Source organism: Lepidochelys olivacea, assembly GCF_965140295.1.
Source record: "Lepidochelys olivacea isolate rLepOli2 genome assembly, chromosome: 3".
In the NCBI taxonomy this organism is placed as follows: Eukaryota; Metazoa; Chordata; order Testudines; family Cheloniidae; genus Lepidochelys; species Lepidochelys olivacea.
The window spans coordinates 124,250,292-124,263,725 of record NC_140413.1 but is presented as its reverse complement, the minus strand read 5'-3'; the positions used below and the strand labels follow the sequence as shown (position 1 = coordinate 124,263,725).

The following is a 13,434-nucleotide window of genomic DNA, read 5'->3' as shown; positions in this document are numbered from 1 at the left end:
AACTTGCAGCCTATCAGGGTAATCCACTGGCAGGCTGCGAGACAGTTTGTTTACATTGACCAACCATCCACAGGCACGGCTGCCCACAGCTCCCAGTGGCCGCAGTTTGCCGCTCCTGGTCCATGGGAGTTGGGGGAAGCGGCGCAGGCTGCAGAGACATGCTGGCTGACACTTCCCCCAGCTCCCTTTGGCCAGGAATGTTGAACTGAGGCCACCGGGAGCTGCGGGCGGCCATGCCTGCAGACGGTCTGTCAATGAAAACGAACTGTCTCGCAGAGTGCCAGCAGATTACCTTGATGAGCCACAGGCTGCCCACCACTGGTATAGACGGTATTTGACTCCAGTTAAGGTGCATAATATTTTTGCTACTGGGGAGGTGCTCAGTTGGAAGGGTTGCAGGAAAAGGGAACATATTTACATAGGGTGGTTGTGTTCGGGAATTAGCTGGTTTTGGGAGGAAATTATTAGAGATTCATTTTATGACTAAATGCTGGCTTTCTAGTGATCCCCTGACCTTCTTACTTAATGCTCCAGTAAAGGATCTACATTTAAAACCAAACAAATTAATTTATTTTTTATTCTTAGTAACTAGACTCTATACTGCACATTATTGGAAAAATTTGACTCCTCCTCCTGTTGTATAAAAAATATGGAATGTCCTTGTAATGGGCAAATTTTCACATCCAATACACAAGAGAAGCGCCAAAAAGAAGACCAGTATTTAGAAATCTGGTCATCCTTTTTTAGCATACACAGAGAACCAGGGTTTTCCAGCCAGCAAACTGGAATCTTTAGCCAGGTACTTTGAATATTATGTTGATCCCAAATAAATAATGTACGATATAGTATGTTAACATTTTATTGTAACTTTGTCTTAATAAAAAGTTAATAAAGAACAAAACCAAAACCCAGGAGGTAGCGCAGTGGCTAAACACTGAAATAACATGAGTTTCATAGACACCCTGCCTACATTATAACCTTTATTAGCATGGTTGTTAGCAATTAACTTATTTTAACCTACAGTATTGCATGTGAATAGCATAAAACTTCGAAGTCAATAACTTAGTAAGTGATTGAACACATAATATGCCAAGAGATTTACTACAGGAACAAGACACTTTGGAGATAGTTTGGTTCAGGTTTGTGAGAATGGTGTAATAATACTCCATGCAGTACTTGTTGTAGTTGTTTAAAAAACAACAACAAAACTGGCCATGGAATTTTGAACTACAAAGAAAACAACTTACTCAAGAGTGTGGCACATGAAGTGGTTCTAAATTTCTTCCATAGTAAAACCTGTTAACTGTGCAAAAATAACTCCAAACTTCACTGCTTTGCTAGAGATAATTTTTCTTGTCTGTCAAATTGACTAAACTGGTTAATAATTTTCTTTTTATTCTCTCCTAAACCAAAAAGCAATAATGGGTAAGAATGAACTTTACTGGTGAGGAGAACCCAGGACAGAATTAAAATTGTGAACTTAAAATTACCATGCTGAAAAGAAAAGAAAAAACCTTTGCAATCTCTTAATGTAGTCAAAAGACTATTACAAAACTTTACAATTTAATTATTGGAAGATTACAGAACTGCTTCAGTGCTTTTGTACTGTGTTAAATAAGCTGTACGTGCAAGGAGTAATAAATGAAATTGTTAATTTTACTGCATCCCTAGGGAATAGCAGTGGGGGTTACATTATTTAGAGCTCCAAATGGATCTGGGTTTATATGCAGTAATAAATCCTAATGACATTGTTAATTAACCCTGCCTCAAGCCCCATTTTGCCTTAGGGTTCAAAGACACAGTGACTAGTAGGATAACTCACCATTCATATTCTTAAAGATGTTTAGGATGGGGAGGATTTGACGATAATAGGGCACCAAGGCTTCCCCCACCATGTCAGCTGACACCACCAGGTGCTGGAGGACTTTGAGCGTGATGCAGATGACCTGTCGGTTACGAAGGTTCAGTGCATCTGTGATGTAGAAAGAAAGACAGGCAGAAACAGAAGAATTAATTTTTAGAATGTAAAAGGGAGGGGGAGAAGTCCTTTAATGGGCAAATTTAATTAAACTATACTTTGTTGGGGATTGTAAGTGGGCCTTTATTAGCTCAGCTCCGAAAGATCCCAGAGATGGATTGTGGCCTCGATGTTATAAAACCCTGCCTTGTCTGATTGTTATTTGTTCCCACAATTTATACTGAGTCCTCATAACCCCAAGAATGCAGCTCATTATTCTCTCATGCTGCCTGTGTTACTAGTCTGGTCCAAATAAATAAATAATAAAAAGAAATCCTCAGTAAGTACCACTGGGGCCAATGGAACTGCAAGACAACCTGTGAAGGTTGACAACAGACACATTCTAGTGCAACAATTAGCCTGTTTGTGAGTTTGTACCCATTTGCTTAGCTATCATTTTATTCATTTCAATTAACAATTCCAGCTATTCTGAGAACTAGTACAATGAGATAAATGTTTGTAGGGAGGGGGGAAAAAACCCTGTAGGCTTCTTTTAAAAGACACACATTCTGATACGAAAAAAGAAAGATTCTGTCTTGCCTATTTGAGATTTTTTAGTAGTTGCAGCTGAATTTTCTCTTTGCTTTCAGTCTGATGACATTTCATAAATACCTTTTGTCTCAGTTCCTTCTTGGTTTTAATAATAGAGAAATTAGTTTGCTTTCCCTTTTTTTTAATTTCAAAATGACTTCTATTTGAAAAATATTTATTGTTTTTGCAAAATTCCTCCTGTTATACTGCTTACTCCCAAAATTCCACATTTTGGGAGCAACTGCCACATATAATACTATAAAGTGAATGGGTCTGATTCTCCTCTGGCCTGCATGTTATGTAAATGTTTACACCTGTGCAAAGGGGGTGCAAAGCCAGTATAAAATGACAGCTTTCCCCCCCCCAAGAAATAGCCCAATATTTTTAAACAAAATATTTATTTCTGAAATAAGCTTGAAAAAATAATTGATGACACCACCTTTCACGATACAGATGTCAGTTAGATAAAACTACCATAACTGATATACTGTCTGTATACACTGTCAAGTGTTCACGAACTGCAGATCACACATTAATTGTATATATTTGGGGGGAAAAATCAAAGTTACTTACTAGTAATTGTTGTTCTTCTTGAGCTGCCTTTGGGCATTCACACTAATGGCATTTAACATCTCTGGCACTGAGCTATGGAACTATATACATAAGCCACATCCACTGGGAGATGCAGTAGTGCTCTCATTGTAAGATGACATCATCGACACTGTATATAGAAGGCAGTGCACACCTCAGCCTACTTCAGTTCCTTCTCCCTAGCCCGAGGAGTGCAGAAACACAAAGAACGCCTAGGCAGAGGAGAAGGTGGTTGGGTAGTGTGAATGCACAGAAACAACTCTTGAAGACCACCACTTACCAGTAAGTAACCTATATTTCTTCTTTTAGGGCCTCTGTGCATTCCCACTAATGGGAGATTAGCAAACAGTGCCCCCATCAGAGTATGGTGGGCAAGGAGTTCTAGGCACAAATGGACTACAGCACTGCTCTGTCAAATTAAGCACCAGTATACAATGCCATGTCCAATGACTAGTGCTTAATGAAAGCATGGACTGAACTCCATGTTGCTACTTTGCAAAGCTCTATCACGAGACTCCCCTGGTTGAGCATGAGACCTGAGGAAGAAAATGGGGAGGGACAGAGATTGTGACAGGTGACAATATGAGATAACTTTAGACATAAAACTAGGGTGAGGTCCCATGACAACTTTCTCTCTACTAGCTACTACCAGATAGGATGGAATGGCCATCCAGGCACTGAGTTCACTAAACCTCTTTGCAGAGGAGATTAAGAGTTCTGTTGTGATAGACAGATGTTCTAAGGGTGCCGAGGTCAGTGGTTCATAGGGAGGACACATAAGCATAGTAAGTACTAGATTCAAGTTCTAGGTAGGAAGAAGTTCTCTCACGGGGAAAGGCGTTAGTCCCTTTAGAAAACATGAAACTGTGGGTTGAGATAATATAGGATTATCCCTGACCAAGTTATGATAAGCCAATTTAGCAGCCAAATGAACCTTGAGGGAAGTTACTGCTAATGCTTGTGATTTCAAGTACAACAGATATTCTAAAATTGCAGGTATACCCTCTTGTGATGGGATTAACTCTTTAGTCATTGGGGGAAAGGATAAACTTTTGAGCTTCAGATATCTTTCTCAGGTCTGGGGAAAGTAACCAGAGTGTCTGAGCTAAATATGAGGTGGGGCACATTGTAAAGCATAAGGGTTTCACAAACCATGTAAGGGACCACTTAAAATGAAGTGGGCAATTAAGGATTAGCAGGCAGTAGGTTATATTACAAATTGTTGTAATGAACCAGTGCCTCTATTAAGTCCATGGTTTTTAATGTCCAGCGGAATTATGAACTTAAGCTCCCAGGCTCATCTTTTGAAGGTGTTGTGTGGGTTTCCTTTGAGGACAAGGACTGAGAGATCAGATATTTAGTTATCCCTACCTGAATAAAAGTGAGGATGTCATTGGTTCAGGAACCATTAGTGCGGATCATACACCCTCCTGCTGAGTGTTTCTGCCTATACATTCTCTTCCCTTGATTGGTGTACTGCTTTACGGTAAATATGATGGTGGATAAACCATAGCCACAGTATCCTTGCCACCATACACAGGAGTATGCTCCTCCCGGCTTATTGATTTAATACATGCCCATGGTATTGTCTGTAAGTACCTGTACTATTTGATGTTGTGTGGAAGGCTGTTAGGATTTATCTCACCACTCTGAGTTCCAGGACACTGATGTGGAGTTTGGACTCCAAAATGTTCCACTGTCCATTTACACAGAAGTCCTGGCAATCAGCACCCCAGCTGAGCATGGAGGCATCTGTGGTGATTGTAACAATAGGGTATAGAAGACTGAACAACAGTCCCTGGAGTACATTGTCTCTAAATTTACACAAGGGTAGCTGTTGAAGCAATCCTTTTCAGGCTGTGTACAATGAGTCTGTAATGACATACAACCTAAAGTTAGAGGGGCCTCATTCTTAGGCAAGGAAAGGTTATCATGTAAATTGATGAGGTCATGAGACCTATAAGCTTTAGGGAAAAGTGTGTTTACACAGGTTGATCCCTGCAAGTTTGCAGAAAGTCTCTTATTTTCAGAAATATATCTTCCAGGAGGTAGACCCTCACCTGAGTGGAGTCCAGGACCAACTAATAAAGGTGATTTTTCTGAGAACAGGAATGGGATGGTGTCCCCCAGTATTAGCATCCTGAACTTGAAAGTCTTTATGTACCTGTTGAGGTTTCTGAGGTCCAGGATGGCCTTAGGAAACATCTGGAGTAAAACCCTTTCCCTTGGTATTGCTCCTCTACAGCACCCTTTTGAAGAAGGGAGCTTATGTCCTCCAATAGGAGTTTTTTCCACAAGAGGGGTCCCCAAAGGAGGTTTGGAGGTGAGAGGAGAATGAAGGAGGCCTGTATGAAACTGGATTATATAGCCATCATTTATGGTCTCCAATACCCAACAATCCAAATAATCTGGCACCAGGCATTGAAGAAGGATGAGGTCTGACCTGTCGAGGGAGAGGGGTATGGCTCTTGAGCATCCATCAGAAGTGATGTTTGGGACCTTGTGACAACATGCAATATGGGATTTCTGGATTGTGTTCTTTCTACAGAAGCCATTTTAAAAGAAGCTGAAGACTAGTATCACCACTGAGGTACTCTGTTGGTATTGAATTGGGGAGGGAGGCTGTTTAAGAAATTGAAAATTTGTATAATCTGACTTTCTTTTAGCAGTAGATGCAAACTGGGAAAGTCCCAGAGACCAGGCTATGATTCTTAATCTGTTCCCTAGTATTTTAGCTGAAGAGCACAGAGCAGCTGCAAAGAACTTGCTGAGGGGAGGACATTAGTTAAGTGTACTCTGAGGGAAGTTTACAGCCCCTCAGATACAACTACAAGCTCTGCGGCCACTGGCACAGCTCTGAGGAGATACTTATGACTCCAAACAATAGGCTTTGCTCCAGCCTCTCAGAAAGTAATAGAAGATTTTCCCTTTAAGGGCCCCAGACTCTTTAATGTAGGAAAACACTCGGCACCCAGTGCAAGGATCATTGGCAACTGTGTTAATGCTGATGCCCAAGTCAGTGCTGAACGGGGTTTGGCAGCATCTAAAATGGACTCCTAAATGAAGGGCAACGTGAGTAATTGATGAGGATCCTTCCTAATATCTTTCTGTCCTGACAGAGTCTTTTTTGAAGTAAGGCGATTGGGCTCCTTTGAGTTGACCAGGAGAACTTGAATGGCTGGTTTTGAGAGAAACCCATGTTTCTCCAGAATGTTTTGAATTGAAGTAAGTGGAAAATGCTACTGTGTGATCAAGAAGTGGAGGCAAAGCTAATAGCTCTGATGGGGTTTTCACGAAAAAAGAGAAATTTATGGCACTGGAGGGATACACACCAGTGATGTGTCTAAAAAACTGGTGTCTCAGATGGAGGAGTGTGGGCCAAAGCTGGCATTGGCATCTGTAAGGAGTCCTCGAAGAAACCAGTGATAGAAAGAGAAGAATGCCTCCTCTCTTCTTCTTCTCCTCAGACTCCCTTTGCGATTTGGAATGCTACCTCTTCTCCTTTTTCCCTGTAGCAGAGTCAGAGATGTGGAAGCATGCCTTTTGGTTATGGTATCAACCAGTGTCAATTCTAATGGCTTCAAAGGAATTGTTCCTCCTGACAGTATTGCTGATACATATCATGGCACTGGTGTGGACTGTCTAGATAGAGTTTGCAGTACTGGACAGTGTTGAGTGGGAAGCTCAGCTGCTGTAGGTGTTAGCTTTTGAGTAGATGGATCTTAGGGTTGCCAATTTTGATTGGACATATTCCTAGAGGTTTCATCACATGACAATCTTTAATTAAAGATTAATCTTTAACTCCTGGAGACTCCAGGACAATCCTGGAGGATTGGCAACCCTAACCTCAGGCCCAACATCAAGGGAGGTGCTGAGGCAGGAGTGTCAAGGTCAGTGATACTCAGATTGAGGCTCAGGAGCTGGATGTGGCTCTTTAATGTGTCTGCTGCAGCTCTTTGCAGCACATGATAATTAAATCTCACAGTGTTTTACTATTAACCAATCTAAGTTATTAACCAATCAGGATGCTTTTACTATGTTAATAACTAATTGTAGTTGATATAATAATGCTTGCTGAGTCATTTTGAATATAAGAACACAAGAATGGCCATACTGGGTCAGACCAATGGTTCATCTAGCCCAGTATCCTCTCTTCTGACAATGGCCAGTGCCAGGTACTTCAGAGGAAATTAACAGAACAGGAAATCACCAAGTGATCCATCCCTTTTGCTGTGAGAATTTTATATAAACTAAATATTTCCTGTGTCACACTGTTTAAATATGAATATATAGTACTATAGCAAATGAAACAATGCATTCACACTACTGTGGCTCTTCTTTGGAATGTTGATTGCCAATTTGGCTCCTGAACCACTGAGGTCTGAGTATCACTGGTCTATGTGCATCTTAGGCTTCTTTACAGAAGACCTCTCCACAGAAGTAGTCCTCAAAATTTCCACAGGAATATCAGGATGGTCTGGAGGCTTACCAAACCCAAATGTGCATGTAGCCTGGTCTGAGCTGCCTGTTCTTTTATGTCTGAGGAGTAAAAATTAGGCAAATAGTGCAATGGGATATGGTGTGCAATTTTCCCAAGCACACCAGGCACCAAACCCATGAGTCTGTCTCAGGGTAGATAGCTGAGCATGTTGCACATCTTTTAAATCCTATAGAGGTTTTAGGACCCAACATGATCTCAGAGGTAACCAAAGGCCAAGAGTTCTAGCTAGCTAACTAACAAACTATTTGTAGAAAACAGGCTAACTACCCTCAGAGACAGGAAAGGTAGTTCCATTAGCTCTCAACAGAGAAGGAATTGAGGTGGGCCAGGGAGCATGCTCCTGTCTATAGACTGAGCCAATTATATCATCCTATGAAAAAGCGCTACTGTACCCCCCAGCGGATGTGACTTGTCTATACAATTCCACAGCTCAGTGCTAGAGGTGCTGAGTCCCTTGAGTGGGAATGCATAGAGGCCTTCAAAGAACTAAATTTTCACTTCTGCTGCCATCACCTAGAATCATAAGCTAGCTCAGAATTGCAATCAGAGTAGCAAAAAAAAATATTTTACATTAAATCTAACTGCAGGTGTCTGTAAAACAGATTCATGGAAAAACTAGGGGCATATGTATCCTTGCGATTTGCATAGATAACCTCCTTAAATGCTAACTTTATTTCCATATATGCACAAAGTGTAGAATACATCCCTAATAGACAGTTCCACTAATAGAAAAGAGCTATACTTGTGAAATTCCTATTAATTTCAATGGTAGCAACACATATGCAGCAAAAGAAAGAATTGGCTTATGATGTCCATTGCTATGGTGATGGGTATAGTATAAGAATCTGAATAGAATAGCATATACACACTCAATCTTGAAGGCCTCTAAATTTTAGAAAACTGCAATGCAAAATAGGGAAATGCTTGTAACTAGCAAAAGTAAGATCAAGTTGCCCATACAACTTTTGTTACTAAACATTTATGCTTGGTATGCATAGCCGCCTCGGCCAACTCTGGGCTCCATTATGCTGGCACTATATAAAAATATAATTAGGGTCAGTATCTGCCCCAATATATCAATTAGAAACAGATGAGGTAAATATTTGTTTAATTTCTTAATCTAGTAATTATTCTCTGTGAATTACTGTCACTGCATTCTTCCTCACTAACCAAAGAAGGAGGCATTCACTGTAGTATCTGAAATAAGCGTGTGTCCACAGCGTCCACATACTCTGGAGAACCTTAATACTTTCTGAGGTTTGCAAGAACTGAAGGATGTGTGGAGGTGCTAGCAGCATTATACAGAGCCAGGACATCAATCTAAAAATGCCTACAACCAGGCCTCTGTGAAAGTGTTTGGATAAGACTCACTATATACTGCTCAAGGAGCTGAAGAAAATGTAGGCCATCAAAAGTGCTCTTATTGAGAAAGAAACCTGAGCTATTGCCTCGTGTTCTTGGAATCTGCTGACCAAGGTGGGACCCTTACAGCTCTCAACAAAGCAAATAAGTCAATGACCAGTCTATTCTGACTGCTTGATAGTTAAGACATACTTCCATTTCCTAATTGCTACTTAGAGGACTCCATTCCCCTAATAGTAGGTAGCTTCTTTCTGCTCAGCAAGCCTGCACTGTACTAATTTGATTGTGGGATTCTGCTGAGCAGCAATTTTAGGAAGAAAGAAAGAACTGTTTTCCATTTGTTTGTGGGGTGGGTTACAATGATTTGTATTGTCCTATAATTGAAGATGGATGTAGTGCTATTTGACTGTCTGACTTGTGCTTTGGCTGCACTTTTCTTCAGAAGGAGCTACTCAGATACTATAGTGATAAGAATATAGATAGGGAGACAGATTAAGGGAATCCCTATAATCTTTCCAATGGAAATACCTCAGTCTATGGATCCATACTTAAACTATGTAAATGTTACAGGTTTTCTAACCTTTGTAAAACACTTTGGATTGTGCTGCTTATCTAGTTAAGTTAGTTTTACTTTAGAAAATTTTGTAAGTAAAACTGTGTACGTTTTAATGAATCCTTCAAATGATTAACATTTTTTCTGAAGTTTACAGTAACTATGAGAAAGCAATATTAAATAAAACAGAGGATAAATAATTGATTTTAAAAGGGATAAGCCCAATTTTTCCTCCTTTACTTTTAAAGCACAGTAATAGATATATCTGGATTTTTAAAGTACATTAGCAGCACTGTAAGTTTCTTTTTAGGGGCTATTTCCCAGTACTGCTACTTGTTAAAATTAGTAAAGAACAAAAGCAAAAAAAAAAAAAAAAAAAACCCACAACAACACAACCAACCCTGAGTTCAATATGCAATAAACAATTCACTGAAAATTTTCAGTCATTACACTTTATTACCAGTGGCTGCAAGTTCATAATTTTCAAATTCTCCATTAATCTAGTATTCATTTATTTGTTCAAAGAGTTGTAAAGCTGAAATTTGTTCCTATATATATATATATAGGGGTTTTTTTGGTTTTGTTTTATTCATTAACTCACAGCTTGGCTAATAAAAGTAATGCAGTTTGTTCATTCCCTGCTAGAAATTGTTTTCCATTGTTCAACTCTTTTTTTTTCTTTTTCCTTGAGCAATAGTTCCAACATCTGGGTGATAAGGACCTTGGAGTCATCTATGTTGACGTTTTGTTTTTGTCTGGCACTTTGGAGGCTCCTGTATCTCCTGGGTCAGTCTCAGATGTCAGATATTGTAAAATTCACGTCACCTTCTTTGGTATTAATAGGCTTCGTACGCAAGGGAATGCAGCTAACATCCCCCCACCCCAGAGTGGATCCTCTTGGAGATCTAGTTTTAAGATATCAGACTAGATGTTTTTAATAAAGTTGATCAGGTTAGAGCCCTTTTTCCCAGATAGAATATTGAGAACCCAGACATTGAAGAACTGAATTGAATTCTCCAATATTCTATTTTCCTCTCAAAACATAACAAATTTGGTTAGTTTTGTTATTTTAAAGTATTTTAATAATTAGCTTCTGATTGCTTTGAGCTTCACTTTCATCAGTTTAAACCTACTTTTCAAAGGCACTTACCTGAGAATCCATATTAAAAAGCTTGTGCTGACAATTTCCATTTTGTTTTCCTTTCTGTTGTAATAACTGGGCCTACAAAAATTTACCCTAATTGTGAGCTCAACTATAAAAAATAAGTAAAATTTCACAATTTCACAATAACCTGTGTTGATGGAGAAAAGGTACAAAGGGAGGGGGAAAAAAGTCCTAACAAAAAGGCCTACTAATATAACACAAACTGTTAAAAATCATGCCTTGTAATCAAAAGGAGTTAAGAACCAAAAATGAATTAACTAAAATTGGTATGTCAAATTTTAGGCCTAATTGGATGAATAAAACAACAAGTAAATGGACCATTCTTCCTATCACTCCCCTTTTGGGGTCTCAAAAAGAGATTTTCAGGGAAAAACATGGATGAAGGCAACTACAATATGGGCTAACTAAAAGACAAATGAAGGGGAAGAAGGGGGCTTCACTATCATAGCTGTCACCCTCACCATCTCCTGGGATGTTGGACCTTCTTCATCCTGAACCTGAATGATGTGCTGACCAGACCAGACCAAAGAGAGAAAGGTAGACATCACCACCTCCACCAGATCCAGTTGAATCCCAACCATCTCCTTTTCTTTTCCTATTTTCTTTCCTATCCCTCTCTTTTCCTTCTGTCTAATAAAATCTTGCTTAGCCAGCCAAGACTGTATATTTTGCAACCCTGCTGTAAGCCTGTGACTAGAAAGGTGGCTAAATGCAATTCCCTAAACAGCCCGATGTTGGGCACAAGTTTGTCAGGTCTTGGAGTGGCTGATAAGACCATGTGCTGGGCCTGTGTTTTTCCAGCAGTGAGGTTGCAAGTGAAAGTCAACACAAGAGACAGAAGCTGCATTTTCTAACTTTGCTGTTTTCCTTCTCCTTTGTGTGTTTATCTGTCTTTTAGGAAATGGGATTGGACTTTAACAGCAATAATAGCAGTTCCAGCTCACCTCAAGTAACTTTATCTCTTTCCCCCCAAAAGGACTGTTGCTATCATCTTTAACACTAGCTTTAAAAAAAACAAACAAACAAAACAAACAAACCACCCCACTGTCAAACAAGAGTTTTCTCCTTCTAAAAGCTCTCTCCAGCTAAAAGAAAAGGGAACAAGGGGAATAGTTAAAATAAAAGCCTTATTTAGTACTTTACATTAAACACATGTTCCAACTGCTTTTCCTTCCTTTCTGTATCTTTAATCAAAAGTTAAGATTTATAATGGCGCGTTTGCCGTCATACTAAGCAGGCTAAGGTCTCTGTATACCAAACACTGAATCTTGTTTAAAACTGTTTAATATTGGAGAGTGGACTAGGTCACGTTTACACTTTTGATTCTTTGGGCCTATGTATTCCATCTAAATTAATACAGTTCTCAAGACCAAAGACTGAAGCCTGTCTTGTTTTGCATTCCTCACCTCCCACATACTGGTAGAAGCAGCATTTGTTTTAGCAGATTCTTTGTCTTAAGTAGAATTCTCCTCTATTAGAGTGGGACAAAATGATGTAGATCAGTTCTCCTGCAGGGTAACGAGCCCACAGGGCAAAGAAACTTCTATTGTTGTGGCATACTTAATTTTGTTGATTTTAAACCCCAAGTACTTACTGTCTTAGATATTACAGTCTTATTTCCTTAAATAGTGGAAATTAATGAAAAAGTAAAGTTTAAAGAGCAAATGATTTGTGACCTCTGAAAAATACATTTGCTCAGGCTTGCATCTCCTCCCCCACTCATAGAACCTTTCAGCACAAAATACTCACACTAAGGAAGTATGCCAATTTTATAGATGAGTAAACTGAGGCACAGAAATGCTAAGGTCACACAGTGACTTATTGACCAAGCTGGGAACAGCAAAACACTTAAGCATATGAGTAGTCCCCATTTAATTTCAGTTACATACATATCTAATTGCATTGATGGATCAGGGCTACGAGTTCTGCCTCTCTGGGTATGTCTAGACTGCAGTTAGACGCTCATGGCTGGCTTGTAACAGCCTCAGGTTCACAGGACTCGGGCTGCAGGGCTGTTTAACTACAATGTAGACATTTAGGCTTAGGCTGCAGCCCTAGCTCTAGGGCCAGTGGTAAGCTGGAGCCGGTTCGCACCGGTTCACTAGAACCGGTTGTTAAATTTAAAAAGGGCTTCTAAATTTAACAAGTGGCCAAAAATGGCACCTTAGGTGCCGACTCCATGGGTGCTCTGGGGCTGGAGCACCCACAGGGAAAATTTGATGGGTGCAGAGCATCCACCGGCAGCTCCCCAGCCCGCGCTAGGCCCCAGCTCACCTCCGCTCCACCTCCGCCTCCTCCCCTGAACGCACCACTCCGCTCTGCTTCTCTGCCCCCCTTCTTGCCCCCCCCGGTTTCCCGCAAATCAGCTGTTTGCGCGGAAAGCCGGGGAGGGCTGAGAAGCAGGTGGCGGCTTCACGCTCAGGCCCAGGGAGGCGGAGCGGAGGTGAGCTGGGCAGGGGGGTGCAAGGAGGGCCGCCTGCCCCACAGCAGGTAATCCAGGCCGGGGGGGGGGGGGGGGGAACAAGGGAACCACTCCCCGCCCCAGCTCACCTCTGCCTCCCTGGGCCTGAGCGCGAAGCCACCACCTGCTTCTCAGCCCTCCCAGGCTTCCTGTGCGAACAGCTGATTCGTGGGAAGCTGGGGGCGGGTGAGGGGGGCAGAAGCAGAGCGGGGCAGCGTGTTCAGGGGAGGAGGTAGAGCGGAGGGGAGCTGGG

General features: G+C 40.9%; 1 protein-coding gene across 4 annotated transcripts in view; it reads right to left on the bottom strand.

Annotated features, from left to right (window-relative positions):
- The window catches only part of PACRG (parkin coregulated), a 499,665-nt gene that overhangs the window by 153,068 nt on the left and 333,163 nt on the right, over nt 1–13,434 (bottom strand). For all 4 annotated transcript variants that reach the window (XM_084625175.1, XM_084625176.1, XM_084625177.1 and 1 more), the window contains one exon: nt 1,823–1,972. In XM_084625175.1, coding sequence (XP_084481301.1) covers nt 1,823–1,972 — 150 coding nt within the window. The remainder of the gene's footprint in view (nt 1–1,822; nt 1,973–13,434) is intronic.